The 24,108-nt window shown below is 36.8% G+C and overlaps 1 protein-coding gene across 1 annotated transcript; it reads right to left on the minus strand.

Moving 5' to 3' along the window:
- Nucleotides 1-3,064: 3,064 nt before the first annotated feature.
- LOC129276420 (polyunsaturated fatty acid 5-lipoxygenase-like) lies at nt 3,065-21,801 on the minus strand. Its single transcript, XM_054912796.2, has 13 exons — nt 20,578-21,801; nt 15,775-16,072; nt 14,970-15,014; nt 13,729-13,857; nt 12,570-12,667; nt 11,581-11,713; nt 10,879-10,974; nt 9,726-9,940; nt 8,734-8,993; nt 8,207-8,307; nt 6,358-6,531; nt 5,569-5,732; nt 3,065-4,845 (listed from the first exon to the last, which is right to left on the minus strand). The coding sequence occupies exons 1-13, from the start codon at nt 20,772-20,774 to the stop codon at nt 4,731-4,733; spliced, it is 2,025 nt and encodes a 674-aa protein (XP_054768771.2). The 5' UTR covers nt 20,775-21,801; the 3' UTR covers nt 3,065-4,730.
- Between the last annotated feature and the right edge of the window lie 2,307 nt (nt 21,802-24,108).

The raw sequence follows: 24,108 nt of genomic DNA on the forward strand, positions 1-24,108 counted from the left end.
GGCCTATATTGTTTTACATGGACTTAGACCAAAAAAAAAACTCATATAAGGAAATAATTCCGATCTGAATGCTCTCAAAGTGAAACTGAAAGATAAGTGGTTGTTGTTATAACTGAATCGTATTTTCCCCCTTGATGAATTTTATTGAGACATGCTTAATATAGGCCTATTGGCCGACCTATATGTATAGACGTTCACACTTTAATAGCTATCTTCTTTAATTTAAAGACGGAGATCTGCTTGGGAGCCTCTAAAAAGGCAAACCATATTTAAGACTTTCACCCGCTTTCACCTCATCCGTACAAGTTGACACATGCACCGCACTGGTGAGGTAGGAAGCCGGGGGGGGGGGGGGTCCCAGTGGCGCCGGACACTGGATAATCCGCCGACTATGGAATAAAACACACATGCCCCACCCCACCAATGACAACCCCCCTTTGTTCGCTTTTTTTGCATGAATGTCATTTTTAACCCCCTGACCCCCACCTCCCCCCGGCCAAACATGTGTGGCACTATTTCCAGTATTGGAAAATGGCAGTATACCACCAGTGGTCAGTAATATCAGACCCCTCTCCCCCCCTTCTCTCTCACGTTCTCTCTCTCTCTCTCTATCCCCCTTCCTCTCACCTGTAGCTACAAGAAAACGAGATATGGAATAAATTATTATGGTGTTTTGTGAGAAAAAGAACAAAATGATGCAGGAAAAATAAATGAAGAAAACTATACTACACAATAATTAAACCAAGAACGATTGTGATGTATTCTTTTAATAATCATTGGTTGTCATGCATTGCTGTTTGTTTTTTCTTTGGCATACATGTACCATTAATATCATATTTACACTTTTCGGGCAAAAAATAAAAAATAAACATGATAAAGAAACAATTCACCATAATATTATGTGATATGAATTTGTATACAAGACTTATAGAAAATAGATATCTAGTAATATTAGTAATACCTGAAAAAAAAACGAAGAATATTTCCGCCAATGTGTATTTTTCAAGCATGAGCCCAGCTCCCTGAATCTGGCAGGAATTTATTCAGCGCGCAGCTATTAGCAGGGGACAGGGGCCCGTTTCATAAAACATGTCACGATAACGAATAAGCAATGACAGTTTAAAGCTACTGAAATCGTTCGATTTGATTGGCTGATAGTACATGTTACATGAATTTTGCATTTGCTATTGTTACAAGTCTTTATGAAACAGGGCCTTGTTCTGCTAGAGAAGTTGGTGCAATAAAGACATCTGTAACGCTTTTATATAAGCAGGTGTAACTATTATTATTTAGAAAACATCAATGCACGGACATTTGAATCTTTGAGAAAATAAAAATCAAAACCAAATGCATTAAAAATAAAAGTATGCATGGAACTAATTTTGATTTATTAAGTTTCATTTCATACGAATAATCGACAGCACAGTTTGTAATCTTCTGCTTTTTGTTTTCATGTTTTCCCTTTCTCCTTTTTCGTGATGAGCTAAACATGGTAAAAGTCACATGGGGTGGTTGCCTACTACTTTCCACCTCAATAGTGCCGCCCTTATTTGGGGGTGGTCGAGTCCTGATTATTCATGAGTGTAGTTTTCTTAAATATAAAATTAATCTTTAACTCGGAGGAGAACTGAAGCACCCTGATGCCTTAATTAGTCAACACGAAACGAAAAGTGTTCCTTCCGTTTAATCGCAGCAAATTCAGTTGAAGCATAAGTCCATATTAAAAACATCCACGTTTTATTGGATGAAAATTAAGTTGCGATTTATTTCTGTACTTGCGTTTGATCGCAACTCTTTCTGCAACTGGCTCCTGAAGCAGCTAGGGCCCTGGGAACAACTTTTTGTCTGGGAGTACTGATATTAATTTGAAAAGAAAAAACAAGTTTTTCACTACAAAATGGAGATCCAATTCGTCTCGAGAAATTAGAAAAGCCAAAAAATAAATAAATAAATAAAATACAAAATGAAAAAAAAAAAGGAGAGGGGGGTTCACTACAAAAATGAAGGTCATTTTGATTAATAAAACATTTTCTACAATACCTGGGGGTGCGGCCTTTGCAGAATGATACACGCAACACCCTCAAGGAAATTATTGGGGGTGCTTCAGCACCCCTGCCTGGCGCCCCCGCTTCTCAGGGCCATGCCCTGAAGACAGTTTCGTTGGTACGACTGTGGCATTGCTGTCGAGCCAGTTCCCACTGCCACGATTTGAACCACGACTGAAACAGCGGTCTTGATCGTGGAATAATCGTAGCGATCGTATCAGATCATAATCAAATCAGTCATGGCAATCATAATATATTGATCGTATACATACATTTTTTGAAATGTTGAAAAAACAAAGACAGTTACGATAGGTCGTTCGTGGCGTTTGTATATAAAGGAACGCACGGCAGTGAGAACGAGGTGGAAACACAAACATCATGCACATATCAAAATAGATTAGTTCCTTGAGCAACAAGGAAACACGACGAAACCAATTATATTTATACAAAACAATACATCATTTCAAGCAAGAAAATTGATAGAAGGCAATCACAGTTTAACTTATAAGCGGGATCTCAACAGTTGTCGAAGCAAAAGAAAACCACGCAATCATAGGGTTATTTTGAGGCATGCTTGATGCTAACAAAAGTTCGAAACTGTTGATGTAGTTGTGACATTTCGCCTCAATATGCTGGTTTACACTCTAAATTCCAAGGATTTAAGATAAATCCAGATCGGCTGTGAACAGTGACCAGCCGAATTTTGAATTTATTTTAAATCCTAGGGATTAACTTTTAAATCTCAAAATATTTAAATTAAAATCTTTTAGATTTTAATTCAATTCAACAAGGTTTAAATCTAAATCTAATACTAGTATTCGGCTGGTCACTATTCACAGCCGATCTGGATTTATTCTAAATCATTTGAGTGTACCTGGTTAGATCAGTAACACAATACGCGGTGGGGTGGATAACAGAGGGTAGGTGCCCTATATCTGACGAATTTACCGTTCACTCATTTGAATGTAGGTTCCTGATCATTGGGAGCGTTTCATGGTAGGACTTATTGGATTTTTTTTCCTATACAAATTTTGCTATATTCGACAATCACCCTCTCAACCAATCGAAAACAAGGAAAGTTGTCAGATCTCCTAACTTGTCGTATGGCATTAAAATGTTGACGAAAAGCTCAACAGAAGCATGATAATAGCGGGAAGAAAATTCAAGACAATTGCAATAGGGGTAGCCGAACTCTGTTAAGTTCAGTGCCTGTATAAATTATATCAGACGATTGTGCAACAAAATATACAATATATACACACAGTAAAAATCAAATTACAATATGAACTGCATAAAATCTTAAACAACCAAATTTGATTATTGATATGTTATCTTCAATGAATTAAGCACAGTCGTTTAAAACTTTAAACGCTTGTTCAAACTGTTCAACATGTTCAATAGGAACGTTGTTTAGATATAAATGTTTAACTTTATGTGTAATTTTGTACTTTTTGCCAAATGGGGGCGCGCGTGCCTTGGTTCCTGCATGGCCGTTCCTGGTCAGTACTAGCCACATTTCGCAATCATCACGGACGCTAATATTAGGGCCCCCTAACACAAAAGTTAACGCTTAATCATACACTTGATTTTTAAGATTGATTGTACATTATAGTCAATAGAATCAAACGTAGAAAACTGCTCTACAATCAATGCTAAGCTTTGTGTTACAGGGGGGTTACAGGCCCTACAGATCTGCTTTTCGTGTGCAAAATTCTTTCCCGCGACACCCGCACCATACATGCATGTACATTACGACTGATGGCTGGAGATATTCGAAATGCAGGACCTATAGATTATGACATGGATAAGAAAGTGGTTTTTAAAACAAATCGAGTACATATTGAGTGAGGAAAAAGTTACTGAATTAAGGCTTAGATATAGATCATTACAGTCCATCGAATCGATATTGCATTTAATGTGGATTATTGGTGGATCTCTGGCAATTGATTCCATGGGTCAAATCACCTCTCCCGCCGAAACCATTTCGCATGCGTTGATTATGTACACAGCATGTATACGTCTGACGTTTTTTCTTTTGTTTACTCCTACACAAACGATATGCCTCTAGCACACAATGTAATGGGCATTATGTTTTACTTTCCCCAGAAATGGGGATTAGATTCGAATTCCCGGGGGGACCACTTCCATTGATGAGTGGATACCAGGCACGACCATGCGGTTTCGAAAAGCACCCTAAACAAGGGAAGCAAGGCTTTTCCAGATTATGAAAATGCATCTCTTAACAAGTATTTAGCTTGTGTAACCCTACAAGTATTGAAAACATATCCTCCTTTTCAGTATTTTAAACATCGTTTTTTACACCCTTATAACGTTACATAGGCCTATACGTAACGTACTTGCCCACTCTTTCGCTTTTTAATGTGGCTTTGGAAAGTCGTCCTAGATCGGATATATCGCTGTTACCATAGTAGCAACCAGAATTTTGCACACGAAACGCATATTGAATGTTTCCGTTGCAGATGCGAAACGAAAAAAAATCTCATGTCACACAATTTGCATTGCAGGACAGAGTCTTACGACCATGACGACGGGACCAAAAGTCTCTTCCAAAATCAACTAACGTCGTAAATAAGCGTTCGCGTTCTCCAACGAAAGGTCGGGATTGTCACAGATTAACGGCACCGTTCCTGATAATGCCGTACGATCAGATGTAGAATGCCTCCGTCAGATGCTGATCGAGTTCGGCACTTCTCTTGGATGAAGGTAAGTGTATGGTGTCTCCCTTGTTCTATTCCGTTCATCAATGATTTCTCCAGCTTTTTCCAGGTCTTTACGGAACCTAAGGTTTCAAAAAGAAATGTGAAGATTATAAGCTTATTATAAATTGAAGAAGTGGAAAATGGTATATGAAATACAGAATGTGTTTCTTCTTAAACTTGTCAAGGGAATTTAATTCTTTGACAGTTGTATTCGTATTTATACTCCTGATCATGTGTAATTGTAAAAAAATATGAAAAAATAATGTAAATAATAGACTTCTACATTCTTTAGGTTGTTAAGCAATGGAAAACAATAATGATGTGGAAGCATTTTAAGTCACAATACTACAATTCCTCTTGAAACTCTTGCTTGATAATAAAGGAAGGGCAATGTGTACTATAAACTCTTACAAAGACAATATACAAAGCAGATTCAGTTATTCATTATCATAAATCACTGTCAGAGTTTCAATAAATAAGTCACTCTTTGTTACATAATTTTTAGAGATAGTATAGGCTTCACTTTTCCAGTAATTACAACTGAATCGCACTTTTGTGTATTTCTCTTACTTTACCTTTTAAGTATTGTGACGCGCAGTTGAGCATATACACATAGAAATCGCGCAATATAATGTACAATTATCATCATCATCATCATTGTTATTATTATTATTATTATCATTACTATTATTCTTATTATGAACTTCCAGATGAATCCGGTAAAAATGATGTTAAGAGAACGGCAGCATGATGACGAAGCATAAATATACAATCAGGTGCATAACAAGGAGAATCCTATTTACTTTTCTAAAGCTTGCAGTCCAACAGGGTGATAGATGTATTGAACCTCGAAATCACCAAGCGGTTGGGTACCTCGCTCACTTAAAACCTTTGAGAGAGTCATCCACTGTACGATGTCACGCTTGGAAGGAAGCCGAGAGAAGACCTCTTCTTCACTGACAGGGTCCTACGGGAATAATCGTACCAGAATGTTCGGATTGGTATAAAGATTATCTATCATACTCATCATCTTCATCACCGCTGTCATTATGATCATCATATTCATCATCGTATATTATGTAATCATTATTATCATGATAATCATCATAATTATCATAATCATAACCACGATCTTCGTCATCATCATTATCATCACCATCGTCATTATCGTCATCAATATCATCATCATCATCATCATCTCGCCTGAATCTTCCTCCTTCTCCTCCTCGTCATCATCTCCATCACCGCGCCAGCCACATCATGATGTTCATCATCATAATCATCTTCATCACCACCGTCACTACGTCCAATTAACTGATAACGTAAACTACATCTCATTTGTAATCAATTCATACCGGTAACAAAACCCGGCATGATGAATCAAGTTTTGATGACAACACCTCGTTATATTGTTTTCATTTTCAGACCAGGTTGATATACCGAGTTTCAACAACTCCTCATCTTCTCTTCTTGTCCCAAACATGTCTAATAACGAATTTCAACAAGTTGTCTTCTCGTCCGTCATTTTACCCGTCCCGTCTCTTTATCTCGGCATCTTGTTGGCACTTGGCACTTCCGCAGACATGACTAACCTTTGATGAAGGTGGGTCCCCATGGAGCCAGCCCGGATAGCTTGGCGGGAAGGCGTACTGATCATACATCCCAAAGTTCACTGCCGCGTGGGTGACGCTACAGATAAAGATGAAATTCGTCACGACCTCTGAAATATCTTCGGTTGTCCGAAAGTTGCCGTCGTTGGGGACGCCCTATATTGGATGATGAAAAATTTCGTATTACAAACTTCATCAACGAATATGAATATGAATGATAATGAGCGAATATCCGCCATGATAGATGCTCACGGCGCAGCAGGAGAGCAGAGAATATACAAAACCGAAGTAATGACATCACAAAACCCCCTCTATATTAAATATTTAGACATTCAAAAAGAACAAATTTTGTTCTTTTTGAATTTCTAAATATTTTAAACAACTTCTCGGTAGAGCATGATGAAAGAAATCCACAATCCAAATTTAACTGTAAATGTACATGGTCATAATACAAGAAGCAAAAATAAATATCACTAATGGACTGTGCATAAAAAAATATGTACTATTCTCTTTTAGACATCTTGCTCCAGCTGTTTGGAATCTTCCAATAGAAATAAGATAACTTCAATTAATGCCTTTAACATGAAATTGAAATAATATATTGTCTGAAAACAAAGATTTTACTAGCCTTGTGTGTTTATGTTATGGGTTTGTCCAGTTAAATGTGTTTTGAAGTTATTTTTGTAGTATAACTATCAAATGATCTCAAGTAATGAATTCTATATTGGCACTTAAATTAGCAATTATACTAAATTTGTAATTTCTATTTGACCCATTTTATGCATATAATAAGGTTGGTTATTTTGACAAACCTTGGTAGGTTTTTATGACCACCCAGTTCCAATAATTTTGCCATATGTATCTGTTTATTTCTCTGTTTTATCTTACATTTTCTTGCCTTATTACTGTACAGTGTATTTGTTATTACTGTATTATATAGTTTATTGATTTTTACTGGAATTGAATAAAACATCGAATTGAATTGAAAGTTGGAGGGAATCGGGCGATAGGGGCCCAAGATGTGACCGAATTAGTTATATCCAAACAGTTATGAACCAGTACTGACCGCACAGAAACGCTGTTAGCGCTAACAGTAATGTGGCAGCGATGCCTAATGTTACAACAATTGGATTGCTTACACATTGAAATAAATGTTTTGACTTCACAATCCGAAAGATATGACTGGGCTTACTGATAGTGCTCTGTTAGGCTAACGACGTTTCTGTGCGACCCGCACTGGTCAATTGACAATGATTTGATAGCGGCACAAATTAGGAATTCCTTTGGCAATCCCCCGGGGTACCATGAACCAATTCATATCACATTCGATGTTTTTTTTTTTTTTTTGGGGGGGGTTATCATGTTCTACCAAAATATGGTCATGAAAAGGATGAAATGCACACAGACAAAAAAAATTGATGTAAGATTGCCCTGAAAAGAACTGTTGTGTAATATTTCGTCTTGTCTTTTGTCTTGTCGTTAAATCAGCTTTGGCGATCCTTGAGTCACACAAGATGGTCAGGGAAGACAAGGCCACATGGAAGTCCAACAGTTCTTAGGTGAACTGTTGATCAGGACGTTTCGAGCACGTTAACTCTGCTCTTTGTCAGAGTTTGCGTGTTTGAAACGTCGAGACCACCAGATCTTCTATAACGACGATTATCCGAACGATTACTCAACACACTCCTTTTTAGGACTAACTTAAATGGTGTAACCGCAAATCTTACCATCCAGTCTTACCATCCATGCACGCAAACCTTCAAAGCCCGAAAGAAGCTTGATGACGTCATACTTTGGTACTATTAATGTGTACACACATACCGAAACATACCTTCATTTTGACTGTGATTTCTCCAGTCTTTGACTTCGATCCTGAGAGAACTCTGCCCCACTCTTGAAGTTCATGGTCTCCTTCGATCTTACCAGGCGAATCTACAACCAAACCAACAACATCAGTTAGATTATACGTTTAAGAGGTATTTGACTTCGAAAAAATTGAGCTTTAAGGTCTTAGTTATTATTCACTATCACAAAATATAAAGGTACGTGGCTCCATGCAGTTCAGTGGCTCATATCACCGTGATGGGGATATATATTTCTTCCTAGTATCCAAGGTCTTTTCATAAAAATGTATATGATCTCTATACATTATTTCAGTATGTTTACACAATAATTAATATAGCAGTAGCCTTTTGAAAACGTATGATATTAACACCTTACAAATCAACATGAGTTGTATTTCTGTCGAGTCAACTGATAGACAATTTTGGTTTAATTATTGATTATAATATATAATTAAGAAAATCGCATTTAACATCGCTTTATCTTATTCTTATAATCCAAGCAAGATTATCTAACCGTAGAAGTATTCGACGATGGTCCTCACATACTTCTGAATGGCACTGTGGAATAAGAGTGCGTCGTCCCGGTAGTGGTAATTGGGAAGCACTTCCGGGTCATCCACACCCCGATCCCGCAGGTCTTTCAAAAAAGATCCTTGACGGTCAAGACTCCAGTTCTTCCAAATGCGGTTGATGATTTCATTCACCCCTGCAGTCCCTGTAACCATCAGGGTGTCGGAAACGCTACCTTTACCCATCAAGAGATCTAGGCCTTTGCTGAAATAAAAATAGAGAGAATGAGAGAGATGGGGGTATAGAGGGGGAGAGAGGGGGGTAAAGAGTGGGAGAGAGAATAGAGTGGGGGAGGGGCAAATAGACCAGATTAATATATATAGAGAGAAAAAAATCAGAGAGGGAGAAAAGAGAAAATGAGGCGACCAGTTTAAGAGAGAGAGAGACGGGGGGGGGGGTGCATGGATGTTGTGTCATTTTTTTCATTTTAAACAAAATTTCATAAAATGTCTTTGACTTCTTTTACTTTCACATCATAATTTATGCACACACACTTTCGCCATTACTTCCGTCCCGAACAACCGATGATAAAGCTTCTTGGGTGAAACGAATAAGATGTAAGATTCAAATCCAAGGAATAATTTCACATCTACCCCAGATGTCGAGATTAGAAGATTGGGTCGGTTCCCTACTTTTAACCCCTACCCCCACCCCAAAACGGGGAGAGGGGGAGGTTTGTTAAAATCCCTGCACGAGTCTGAATTCTGTAAACAGTAAACGCACTTTCAGACAACGCGCATATACGAAATATAATTCCAACAATATAATCGCTAAATGACACTAGTTGCATTCCATCCATTCGTAAATTTCACAAGTTTTTTTGATATTTTTTTTTCATTTTCTTTTTACTCTGCGGAAGAAATTACGTTTTGTCACGTGAACTATATTACTGCGAGTGTGCAAAATGGGGTTTATAAAGTGCATAATCAGTCTTACTTGTTGATTGCGATGATGAAGAGAAAATGAGGCGCAAGAAGACGGAATATGGGGTGCGATGGAGACAGGCAATGATGCGTTGCTATGGCAGCCGACTCCATGACGATGTGTGTCATTCCAAAGTGAGATCCGGCTTGGTGTATGCAGACGTCGGCGTTGCAAAAGTACATTTTGGCAAGGAGCCACGTGTACTCCGGATCAGTCGGGTAGAAAACCTGGATCATTACACAACGAAAACTTTGGTGTTATTCGATATACATAATAAAGGACAATTACAGTCATTTTACTAAAGTCACGGTGTTAATTTCACAATGTCAATTCATTGCCCATGGGTGCATTTATAACACAATCATTTTGTTGTGGCTACACACTAAATTCCAAGGATTCAAAATAAATCCAGATCGGAAGTGAATAGTGACCAGCCGAATTTTGAATCAATTTTAAATCTTAAGGATTAACTTTTAAATCTCAAAAGAGTTAAATTCAAATCTTTTAGATTTATATTTAAATCAACAATGTTTATAATCTAAATCTAATATTCGGCTGATTACTATTCACAGCCAATCTGGATTTATTTTAAATCCTTGGAATCTAGAATACAAGTAGCATGAACGTTTATCTCTATAATAAGGTGAGGGTTTCTTTTTTGGATTTTCCTAATTTCTCACCCCCAACATGCTTTTCCATCTCTCTTTCACCTCTTTTTCATACATAAGTCACCCTACCCTTTCACTTGTCATGCTTGTCTCTTTCCGCATACATCATTCCATTCAGTCAAGTATATCTTAATACTCTGTTTTCTTATGTATTAATATGTGTCATGTCTCATGTATTGTAACTTATGAATTATACTTGTTCATCGATGTATTATACACATGTATTATATAACCATGCCTATTGCCAGTGAAGGGGAATCGGTCCCATTATCACTAGGTAAATTGCACCTTCTCTATTTGATTGTGAAATAAAGATGATTTATATATACACTTTGGAGTTATGTTCAAACTCTATACAGTGTACCTCAAGTTGTGGTCCTCTAGGGATATCATCTGGTATCAGTGTAGGTAACTTGGTAAATGAGATTATTGAATAAAGAAATTATAATTTATTGAATAAAGACATTATTTCAAAAGAAAAGGAAAGAATACTTTACTGGATTATCATCCGCTGGGTCGGGAAATAGCTGAATGGCGACAGGTACCACGTATTTATCAGTGTTCACGAAAAACAACGCTTTTGGTGCGCATATCTGTGGAGAAAAAAATAGGAACAATAGCTGATTTGCAAACAGATTGGTAATTAATAACCAATTTAAGCAAATAATAAGAAATTTGAGAGAAGTAGTTTATTATTGGGAAACCTAGTGTATCTATATATTCATTTATTTACTTATTTATTCATTTATTTATTTATCTATCTATTTATTTATTTATTCATTTATTTATTTATTATGTTTTATTTATTTCATACTGCAGGGTGGGCCTGTTCAGTTTTGAACAAAGAAAACTGCTTTACAAAGGCGCTCTGCTGTTATAAACACTATTTAACATGAAAAATAGACCATAACATCATGATCTACAAACAAATATAACAATTATGAACTTTATATAAAAAAAAGTATTTACAACATGAAACAACAAACATTATTATTTATTTTTTAATAATCTATTATTACTATAATTATTATTATCATTATCATCATTATTGTTATCATCATTATTGTTATCATTATTATTCCTATTATTTCTAATTCTTATTACTACTATTTTTATCATTATTATTATTTGTTAACTTATCATTATTTTTGGGAGGGGTATTTGTTTAAAGCATCACCCAAATAGACCTTGTTACATACCTGTTCTCCGTCTTGGCACGGTAGATCACGCAAGAACTCGAAATTGATGATAAAAAGTCGCTTTCTTTCAATCGTCTCCTTGATCGTCATGCCTTCAAGTATGGGCTTCAAGGCTTCTTCATTCACTGCAAAACTAAACAAAATATTAAAGATAAATACCATTTGCGGTGAATATCTCAAAATGAGTTCGAAGATAATCCAATGAAAGTGCCACCCAAGTGTTTGTATGTGTAAATAACAAATATGTGTCAAATATCTCTGGAAGAAAATGTGTAATTGCTGAAAAATGAGCAAAATAAGCACGAAATTTCATCGAAATGTCGGATATTTTTCGAAGCAATATTAATACACTGTCCCCACATATGCTTTTGTGTGTTAGTGATCATCATAATTATTGGTTTTGAGCTAAAATTTCATGATTTAACAAAGATAACTTTAAATTAATGTACCAGATCTAGATGTATGATAATATGTTAACAACTAATCTTGATTTAAAAGACTTTCTCATGAAATAATTGTTCGCTACAACTACTGTCTTTTACCTTTAAGATATCTGTTGGGATTCGAATGTTTTACGATTTTACCTAAATTTTATTATTTTATTCATCCCTCGATGTGTAAAAACAATTACAGGCGAGGTGCGCCGAGTTTTGTGTACGATGGACATTTTTAGGCAAACGTGAAAGCGACGCGAGCGAGCAGAAAAATACGATGTTCGAAGTTAATATAGATTTTAACATACATTTTGACATGTAAAAATGTCGAATTCAACATAGGTCATGATTTCATGAAAATTGTCAATTTGGAAAAAAATCATACTATTACGCTAGTCGACTATAAATAAGCAAATTTGATATGCATGTAACTATGTTAAACATAGTATGGTTGTGTTACGATTCAAAATTCAGTTGACATTAAGGTTTAAAACTTGCTATACAATGTTTTTAATCGCCATTTGTAGGCCTAATTGAAAATTACTCACAACCTACCTATCCGGAATTTGAGTGCATATTCGGATATGACTCGGGTTGCAACCATTCATTCGGTTATAACCGAATTCTTTGTCACATCTCCAATTGTGTACCGCCTGTGCATGTTAGAAAGAGAATAGAACAAAATACAAGTAAAGAATGAAAAACAATAGTAAACGTAGCCAAAGTTGGAATTTTCCGAAAGAATTTATTATACATTTTATCAGTCATTTATAGATGAGGGAATTAGCTCTAAAGATATTCCTCCTATGGGCCTGCCAAATAGTGGACAGTCACGTGTTGGTGTGGATTTATTATGTATTCAATATTACACCTAAAAACAGTAACAGATGAGATGAATAAATATATATCTTTTTAAATGAAAGTATTTTTGAGTAAGTAAAGCCTTTTATTTATATCTACCGATAGTATTAGTCCCCCAGGTCGTAGTCGGTTGGATCTTTTTGGCTATCAACATTTTCCAGGATGAAGCCTTTAATATTTGAAACATGGCCCTAGAATGCAGGGATGCTGATTCGCCGCCCAAGATCATTCTAGGTGTGCTGGTATGTCAAAATGTCATTTTTTCTTAACATAATCCCCTTCACATAAGGATTTTTTCTGAACATGATTCCCTTCATTTATTTCGGGGGGGGGGATTTTTTTCTTGTTTGCTTGTCAATTTTTCAGAATAATATTCCCTCTTTTGGGTTGATTTTCACCCTTTTTTTACTTTTTAACAAACCAGCAACCCTATTCAGAAATCGTTCCAAGGGCCCTGTTTAAAAGGCTATAAAAATTAAACCTACAAAAGAGAGAGAAAAAAATACATATTTTAAGTGTCTACAAATACCCTAATACGGCTGTAAAGTAATATCTGAAGTTCTGGGCTCCGTCTTACAAAGAGTTACGATTGATCCAATTAATCGTAACTCTATAGAAATCCATCAGTGTCATAATTTTTTCAATAGGAAATTTACACAATGTCCTTTGTAAACAAAAAGAAGCATCGTGAATTTTCAAGGAAACAATGAATGCATGAATATACATCATAGTTAGAAAATATTTTGAACAAACATTAATAATACATGTTGACATTGCTGGCCATCCATAGTTGTAATTGATCGGATCAATCGTAACTCTTTGTAAGACGGGGCCCAGAACTCAGAAAACTTACCAACGGTTTAGGGAGAAGAGGAGGGTTGTAGAGGCCTTCGACATCGTCCAGGGATTTGAATTTTTCGGTCGTGAATTGACGGATTTTGGCAGCGATCCCGACTTTGAGAGCGATACTGCGAATGTCCCACTTTAAAATGGAAGAGTTAACAACATTAACGTTGACTATCATGAATGTTTAAATGAATAAAGAAACTATAAGGTCTGTATTCTGAACTCAGGTTTAAATTAAACCCTTGTTTAAAGTTGTGGTTTATCTATGGAAAGCCAGTTGAGGCACAAATCCCTAACAGTACACCGTCCAGTTTACTTATTTGACACTCAGATTGTCTGTGCATGATAAATGGAGTATTTTGAAGTATTTTTCTTCATTATGAAAGCAACAAGAAACAAAAATAGTAAACATAGGAGATATACAATATGAGCAGAATTTTGTAATTTTTGGCTCCCCATAATTTTAGCACAGAGTTGGACCATGGTTTAAGTTAAACCTGACTTCAGAATACGGGCCTAGGTGCTCTTTCTGTCTCTGTATAGGGCTCGTCTCCTGCACCGACTCTATAGGTGTCACGTGCGTAAACCATTCCCCATGTGTGGCACTTTGGAAAAATTCATAAAAAATAAATGTGACATCAGAGGGTCGAATGTTTACTACTTTTGGATAGGATATATATCTGACATTCCCATATCTGACCAGAGAAGGGTATCGTAGCCAGCTCATTTAAAAAATAAATCGCCATTTATGAAGATAACTATGATGGGATCAAATTCATCAACTGAAACAGTAAAATAGCCCCAATTCTTCCGCCAGTCAAAAAATAGTTCCAAATCATTGATATATCTTCCCAATTTGGGCAAAGGAAGTTCAGTAGTTACCATTTCTAGAATCAGTGTTAGATTTTGAATAATATTCATACACTTTTGTCAATCAGCAATATCAAATTGAAAAAAGTGGAATGGGTTGGGTCGAACGAATATCTTTAGCCCTCCTGATGCAATTAGGCTCATGGAACCTATAGTCACACCAATGAAAGCGACTCCAAACCGACCGATTGTGTCATTCCAAATAACGTAATAGCTTTGATCGGTCTTGGTTCGGTTTACTTGGTGTGGCTGTCTGTAGCATTAGGACAGTTTCACTTCAAACTCAAACGGCAAAAGTCTCTCTATTAACCTCTGTGTTTGACAAAAAAAATCTTGAAATAAAATGAAAAACGACCCATCCATTTTGAGGTTACATACCTTGTAATCATCAGAAAAGGCCTCGTCACTTGGAAAGTTTTTGATCTACATGAGATAACGGATATAATGTATTCACTTAATTTGATTAGATAGAAGTTATTAATAAATCAATAACTATTACCAATCTTGCGCCGATGAAGAAATATCAATCGACATAATTTAGTTTGGAAAAGGATTTTTCAATATACGTTTAATAACTTTAATTCGAAATATAAGTGAATTCCGAAACGGGTTTTCGGTGATAAAACAAATGATCAAAGCCAATAAATAGATGTTTTTTACGGGGTATGTGTGATGAAAGGGGGTGCGATTTATGTTAAATATCGGGGAGATTTTAAATCATTGAAGTTCTTATAAAATTGATTAACATGAATAAAACTTTTCAATAAATATGACGACAACCAATTATCAGTTAGAATGAAGGACAATAAGACACTTTTATTTCAAGACATTTTAGTAAGTGCTTCTCTGATTAGATATCTATTAAAATTAGAGCATACTGTCTTTAAAGTGTATAGTAGTAGTAGTTGTTGTTGTTATAGTTGTTGTTGTTGTAAGTAGTAGTAGTAGTAGTAGTAATGGTACTAGTAATAGTAGTAGTAGTAGTAGCAGTAGTAGTAGTAGTAGTAGTATATAGTAGTAATAGTAGTAGTAGTAGTAGTAGTAGTGGTAGTAGTAGTAGTAGTAGTAGTAATAGTAGCAGTAGTAATATAGTATAGTAGCAGCATAACTTTCAACAAGGATGACAAAATAATGTTAATCGATTTTTACAGACATTTCTTTTTCTTTGAACGACAACCCTTACCCTTGGTATATCTATATTCTCGATATGTGCTAGCTGATAAGTTTGCTTCCTCGACTCGAGCTCTTCTCGACGTTGATCGGCCTTCTCGTCGTCCTGCGGCAGCGCCATATCGTACTGTTGGAGGTGGATGACCTTATGAGGCTGGATCCATCGGTGAACGGGGAACACGAACTTCTTCTTGGTTCGGAGGTCGACCACGGTGATGATCTCGCAAAACCAGTCATCGAAGAGCCCCGTGGTGTCCCGCCAAATCTCGATGAACTTAAGGTCAGCTAGTGATGTGACACCGGAAGATATTCTGCACCAAAATATCGATATCATTGACATGAGAAAAGTGATACCGTTTTATTTCCAATAAAGCGAGGAGGCGCCTTTCTGCCTTGGACAGCCCCCACCCCCCCTTCTTGCCTGTTATCATGTCTCGAATCTAACACATATTTTACTGACTGTTACACGAGTCTGAATAGTAGAAGGCCTGTCAGTTTTGCAAGAGGGGGCTACTTTTTTTAAATTTATCTAATAATCAGATACTATTTGATATCGATATTCAACATGTTCAATGTGGTTCAAAATTGTTGTACAAGCACGTATCACATTTATGGGCCCAATTAATATATATCATTTATTATAATAACGGCGATGATAGGGAGTTGGCAAGGGGTGAGGGGCGTCTTTTTTCTCAGTTGGAAAATAGGGATATTATATCTTCACGTCTCGACCGTATCATTTCAATAATATTATTTCCCTCCTCCCTCCATTTGATCTCATTTGTTGTTTAAGTTTGGATTCTATCTAAAGTTATCATTGAGGTACTTGCCCCCCCCCCACCATCCTGTGGTGCCGTATAAGCGCTTATATCAGTGAAAGTTTAAGAAGGATGGAAGTGATTGAGGATTGAGGATTGGAAGTGATTGGAAGTGATTGAGAATTGATGACCAATGAATTAATGCATTTCTTACAAGACTTTGAAATAAAGAAAATGATCAGAAAATAATTGCAATTTGCCTAAAGGTGGAGCCTACCCTCGTTTCACTTCACTTCGTTGTGGTGTATGCCTTTAATCCAAGCATGGACCCATATTAGAGATCACATTCAACGATCTTATTTCTTTAATCGAACGAGACCCACCGCCTATAGTGATTAATGTGCCTTTTTTTAATTCATGAGTTTTATTGGTTGTTATGAGAACCTACAGGTGTTTTGACAATAGCGACTACCAAGGCGTATCTGATTATTTACAAAGGCACAGCTTTCCTCGTTTTTTTTTGCTTTGTTTTGTTGGCTGATGCCCTGTGTTTTTTTAATCAAAATTAAGAAGCAGACCTAAAATATGTTATTATTTGATCCGCACACTTTCGCACGCACATAATGACCTCAATAATATTAAGAGATAAACGCTCTCCACACGATATGAGCCATGCATATGTGTCTCTGGAATATTAGGAGGAAAACTTGAAATGGGATTATAAATAATAGACAATCAATCACAGCTAGTATTGCCTCTTTCTTGAAATATGCATACATTTTTCCCGAATAAAACTCACGAAACTAAGATTGCCAAAGGTAAACTAGAACTGCACATCGATTATCCAGGATTTAAATGATTTATCCTCTTCTGCGCACACAGTTTGTGAAATACCAAAGTCTAATCACGAACTGCTTCTTTCAACTCATGACCCAAACACGGTAGGATGAAAGTAGAAAAAAATATGAAGAGAATGTAATTCAGAGCACAATGACGGTCACGTGTTAGTGAATTCATCAACTATTCGATGAGTGTCCATCTCTAATATAATATACCAATGATCCAAGCGACGTGGGAAAGTTACAAATTGATTCAGAGGTTCGAGCCCTGGTCGCGTGTTTCGGATGGTGACGTTAATTGAAGGTCGGTCCCAGAGGACCCATGCAGACGTAAATAATCATATCAAATTATTGATAGGCCTACACGTCTGTAAACAAAAAAAAAACCCAACTCAAAACAAACACACACACATTTCGCAGTGTATGATAACTGGTCTCTGCATTCAAATTATATCTTTAACGTTTGCTCTGTTGTGATTATAGTCCAGGCTCGAGGAGACATGACAAGCAAAGCCTAATAATTCTGTCAAAATTATCTATCCCCATTTACATAATACTGTCTGGACCTATGGCGGACAATTTGAATTTCAAAGTACAACAATTATCACCTACATGTACAGTATGACACTGTATGTGATATATTAAGTGAGAAATCGTGTTTCCAGACAATTTTCACTCATACAACACAGTTATAATGCATTTCATAGTCAAGCATATCCAAAATTCTGTCGAAACTGTATCACCTTGCCTGAGAGATCCTCTTTGTCTCCAGACACGCATGGTTACATTTAAGAGCCATTTGAAGCCTTGAAAGCTTTTCATCTCTATCTCGCTTTCCATTCATGTCTACTCATCGAACAATCACCTCTTTATCTATTGTCTTCAAAATTACTTTATTCAGCCGTTAGCACTTACCGTCTTTTCACACGGTAAAAAAATCGTAATTTGAAAGATGATTCCAGTGAAAAATAAGGCAAATGACGAATTTTTAGCACGTGTGAAACCGTTGAAATCAGAATAACGAATGCAATCACAATCACGAATTCAAATTCTACTCCGGAGGTGAATTCCAGTTAAAGGGATCGTTTAACTTTGTGAGCAGCTGATTTAAAAAAGAGTTGAAACGTGCGTATGAGTGCCTGTATTTGTTCTAAAAAACCCTGAAACAGACCACAATATAGGATGAAAAACTCTAATTTAGATACAAGTAGCAATTTATTAGCCTGATTTTGAGAACCGTCTAGTAGACGGGTTCAGCTTATGACCAGTTTTCTCCAATTCAAAAAGTCCGTTGCCTATTTCGACTGCCTTCTGCTGTGTGTATCTCCTATACTATACACACGCTATTAGCTGCACTGTACATTCAGTGTATACCTTGTACACACTAGGTCATACTGCGTTCATCTAGAATTAATGTGTTGTGGTGCACATATTCCCTGTATATACACATAGTCATTGAAACCAACTCCCAATTATTTTCAAACTTTGGTTTACATCTCCAAGGTTTTAAAATTGATCCTGTAAATATAATACTTTGAAACTTTTGGGATGGTATTTTTACACTATAAGCCTAATGTTTAGCCCATTTTCAGGAACCAAAATGAGATTTTTTTAAATCAGAACAAAGTGAAACGATCACTTTAAGTTTCACTCAAATTACGGTACGAATTTTCCGTGTGAAAGGCTTGTCCTCCAAAACATCTTTTGGGTGCGGAGCTTACGTGACCTTTCAAACAATCCCGTTGATAGTACTCATCGTAATTTGTATCTGCGATGTAGTGTTTTGATTAAAAAGTCACCAAGGACACATACCGCCTTCGCTCGGGAATTCAAATTCAAATCACAGTTTTCGAGTGAGCGTGCGAAAGGTCCGATGATTCTAAAGACGAATTGCAATCATTATTACAATGATGATTCAAGATTCACGCGTGAAAAGCCCTAAGAGGCACAAGTAAAGTATCAGCGAAATAATGATGAGCTATGTTTTTCATATTCTAGTAAATAGCAGTTGGAAAATTCCATACTCTTTAAAGTCAGTCAGCTAAATTTGAATAACCATTATTTCATATAGTTGTTTGATATGCATTGTAGATCGTGTGTGATTGGAGTTATTCATTCGTGGTTTCCCGATCTTCTTTTTTTTTTCAATCTATACCATATTACTCAAATAAACAGTAATTTTGTGATATTAGTCATACATACCTGACATGATGAGACCAGTGGGATGCAAGTCTTATAAATGATAGCCAACAATAATATAATGAGTAAATTTTAAAATTAATGAATAAAAAGAAAATAGATAATGGAAAAGGGGGAATAAACGGTAAAAGGTAAATAAATAGATAAATACATAAAATTAATATGTAATTAAAAAAAATGAATATAGATGAATAAGCAAATAATTGAAATAAATATTTCCATATATCATATATAAACCCTTCATAAAAAGTTTGGAAATCTGAGTTTGGCCATTAATTTCTCCCAACTTCAAATACTCATGCAGGTTTGTTTGTTTGTTTGTTATGTGTTTGCTTGTGCAGAGGTGTGTTTGATTGATGTTAAGGTGCATGAAAACCAAAGAAACCGCTGAGAAACTCACTCATCAACACGAAAAAAAAGAACAGTAGCTTTCAATATTGTGTCATTTTGCAACTTTTGAATTTTGACCTTGCGTCACATGTCAAGACACTGCAACTCCATGTGAACCATAATCATATCATGTAGGGTATCATTTTAAAGAAAATTAAATGATCTATTCATTGGTATCAATCATACATTAATATTCACTAAAACCGAGGAGGAATAATCGATCAAAGTCAGATTTCCAAACTTTTTTTGAGTAGTTTATTATGTAAGGTTGTGTGTGTGTGTGTACAATTTTTAGAGATAGACATAAATGAACGAACAAATATACAAATATCTCAATCAATTATGTAATGTATTAGTGGATTGAGGATTAACATAAGCTTAATTATTTATTTCTTTTTTTAATCCTATGTATTTATTTCTGCGATCCATTCAAATAACCATGTCAAGACGTCTATTATCATGATTATGATGTTCCTGTCCGATGTCTACATAACACCATCCGCGGCACCTATGCCCGTGAGCAAGGCATTTAATCTACAGTGCTCTTTTCTCCTGCTTTCAAATAAATGGAAATAATACATGCATTATTGGTAACTAGGTGTGCACCTGTTTAAAAAAAATCAAACTTACCGAAAGTGGTCCGTGGAACCGCGCTTGAAATTGTTCTGTAGTACGTAGTTAAGTTCAATGTCAATGGACCTGTTTTCATTGATGTCATGCAGTGCAATGTAGACATGGGAGTCCGTGCCCGAGCCTTTGAGATCCCCCGTGCCCACCGTCACATCGTAATGGTGAAAGCGTTTCTTAGAGCTCAGCGATGTCCCCATCTCGACCTACTTTCCTCTGAAAATCGCGTTTCCTTTCTCCTCAGGATTGTCCTCAAACGTTCGGAAAGACTTCCATATATACGTCCCCTCCAGTAATTAAAAAAAGTGCGACAGAACCCCCTACGTTTAATATCTTTCTCACTGTCATAAAATGCTGTTAGAGAGAGGGAACAGACATGCACCTATAGTGCACCATATGATCACCACATCACCTGGACCACAAGCAGGAGCTGGCACAGCATAACCCTCTCCAGGACAACGTTTATGCTTTTTTGGGGAGTGTATAGGCCTACTTCTCTTGACAAAGCAAAACCCTCTCCAGAAGAGCGTCTGCGCTTTTCGGAGAGTACTTCTTCAAGGTTTAAGGTCTTGAATGTCTTTCCCATATACTGATTTCTTCACTTTCCACCTATCTATCCTGGTTCTAAATAGCTTCCATAGTCTATGCGCTTCCGTATGATTGATTTCTTTGTGCTTTGAGTTCTACGATTTTCTTCTCACCAGTTCTCATCTCTGATTTAAGTTGGTAAGTCGGAATAGATCTAGACAATTTAGTCCAAGGGATGTCCGAATCTCAGAAAACCAATCTTTTGTGCGTCTGTCCTCACAGACTCTCCACTTATCTATCCTCTAGCTGGTTCTGGCATATAGCTTTCAAGCTAATGCACTTTCATAGTTTTAGGGTCGACTTCTACGATTTGGCTTCTCACCAATTCTTGTTTCTTGTTGATTGAAGCTGGTAAGTCCGACTCGGTAGGCCTATGGATCTCTCGCAAGTCCAAGGGAGGTCCGAATCTCAGAAAACCCAATCATTTGTACTTCGTTACAGATGGCAGAATGCAAATAATATATGGGGAACTGAAAACACGTCTTCTTAACCAGAGTGAAGAGATATTCCTCAACTAATTCTCAAGATCTTGTGTTTACTTTTGCATTTTCTACATCCACAGACTTTCTCTATTGTGAATATCTTGATTAGTAACTGATCGAATTCATGCCTTGCATTGCATGGGCGCGTTTCTTGTATGGACTTCCAAAAGCTTACTAGCGTATTAATATAATTGAAAAGGCCTACGTAGTACCATTTTCTTTTGCTTAATCTAAGCACTGACACGTGAGAGTAGGCCAAAGCTGCGCATGCACGAAAGATCATTTACAATAAGTGGAATAATGCACAAACTCAAATGCTCGTCAGTTCAACCTACAACCCCACCCCAACCCCTCAAAAAAATGTTTTAAAAAATATAATGGATTTCAAAGAATGATGAAGAAGAAAATGTATATATTTTTTTACTGATGTGTATTAAACAGATGTGATTACGTTCATCTGGGGCGGACCCAAGTCGCCATCCCGCAGAAGACATGACCAGGGCTCGAACCTCTGCGTGCACGCCACAACGCCAACACAAATCGCCACTGTTCGTATAATGTCCACCCAACAAGAGTACTCTGACGCGAGAATAGGCCGAATCTTTTGCCTGAGATAACCATCTTGCGTCTTCTAGTTGGATCGAATATCCTTTCTTTATTTTACATAATAAAAATAATTTATTTTGTTGCTAGTATCAGTTTCCAACATGTGGGTCTCGCCCTCATTCTCTCTTTCTCTATTTCATACTGATTTTCCCCATACTTTTTTTCCTTATTAATTGTCATCTTAAAAAAAACACATTGCACATTACAACATTTATTCAGTATCATGAACGAAAAGGAACGCGGTTATTCATGATAATATGGGCGAGACAACATACCAGGAAAGACAATGGCGGATCCAGGTGGGGGCACATCCGATCCGTGCCCACCCCCTCCTTTGCGAGCCCCCTCCCCCTAAAAAAAAAATGGGAGTAAGGCAGACATTCGCAAGTGCGGACCTCTTTTTCCTTTTTTTTTGCTGGTCAAATGTTTTCCTGGAACAAAATGACTTCCATTTTGTCTTTTTTTTTTAGGGGGGGGGGTGCTTCTCGATTTTTTCCTGTACAAAAACGGATCCCTCCCCCTTTAAAAAAATCCTGGATCCGCCCCTGCTTTCGTGAAGTGTCTTGTCAGTGATTTTCACTGACCAATTTGTTCTTAGCCAATCAGATGCAAGGATTTCAGTAACTTATAACAGCTGTCAGTGAAAATCAAATCACAAGTTGTTTCATGAAACGTTCCCCTGGGCCAGGCCCGGCAGTGACAAGGAAGAACAAAACTAAGTTGGAGAAGAGAATACACTAAGCTAATTAACTCAAGCGTGAGATGGTTTTTCAAAACTCACGCTTGATGGAGCACATATTTTGTTAATAAAATGATGTCTCGATCAAAATCGTCTGTCACTTATCAGGGAAGGCACTGTCTTGTGAGTTACTGCTTCCGAGGTAAGAGTTATATTTTCAAAATCATCATTCGAATAATGATTATGTAGCTGAATGAAGTTGTATAATACGTATACCGTGTTGTTATCACTACTATCATTATTGATAGCATTGCTAGTATATATAATGTAGATGTGTTGTAGCTCAGTGGATGAGTCTCCGGACTTTGAACCACAAGGTCCGGGTTCACATCCCATCGCAGCACTCGCGTCCTTTGGCAAGGCGTTTATCTACATTTGCCACTCTCCACCCATGGTGTAGTAAAATGGGTACCCGGTAGGAAGGAATTCCTTGAATGCTCAAGCGGCTGATCAGGATAGCCGTGCTATAGCAGCACTTAGAAACATTTGTATTAAGCGCTATATAGATGTTGCATATTATTATTATTTTTATTATTATCATCATCATCACTTTTATGAATATTATTATTACTGCTACTTGGGTTATTTAATATCGGAATGATATACATCAGCATTACCAGATAGGAAGTGTAACGGAGGTGCGCATGCCGTGGCCGAGTGGTCCAGGGGACATGATTAGACACGTAAAAGTCTGGGGTTCGATCCCCGGCCGCGGCACAAATGAACTTGGGCGAGCCTGAGGCATTTAATCAGCAGTGCTCTTTTATCCTACGTTCAAATGAATGGTAACTATTATGTGTGCGCTTGTTAAATTAAGTCATTTTCTTGGTCTGTAAAATAAAACTGGGATATCATCCTCTGTGTTTGATCGGAGAACGAATAAACTTGAAAGAACCAACTCAACCCAATAATATACTTTGTGCATGTGCGAGAGTGGTACCTACGGAGCCTTTAAAGTGCCATCGACTTGACGACTTGGCGAGATACTTTATCTTGCCATGTCGACATAATAACCTTATTATGTCGTATCTCGCCAAGTCGACTTATAAAAAGTTATTTGTCGACATGGCGTGATACGTTATCTTGCCAAGTTGACTTCTAAAAAGTTATATGTCAACT

The sequence above is a fragment of the Lytechinus pictus genome, chromosome 14, assembly GCF_037042905.1.
Source record: "Lytechinus pictus isolate F3 Inbred chromosome 14, Lp3.0, whole genome shotgun sequence".
Classification (NCBI taxonomy): Eukaryota; Metazoa; Echinodermata; class Echinoidea; order Temnopleuroida; family Toxopneustidae; genus Lytechinus; species Lytechinus pictus.

Excerpts from the sequence above, each read along its gene's own strand:
- LOC129276420 (XM_054912796.2), bottom strand. The coding sequence starts at position 20,774 with ATGGGGACATCGCTGAGCTCTAAGAAACGCTTTCACCATTACGATGTG. Across the intron at positions 9,941-10,878 it reads ACCCAGCGGATGATAATCCA|GTTTTCTACCCGACTGATCC; the intron begins GTAAAGTATTCT and ends GTAATGATCCAG. Across the intron at positions 8,308-8,733 it reads CATCGTCGAATACTTCTACG|ATTCGCCTGGTAAGATCGAA; the intron begins GTTAGATAATCT and ends GTTTGGTTGTAG.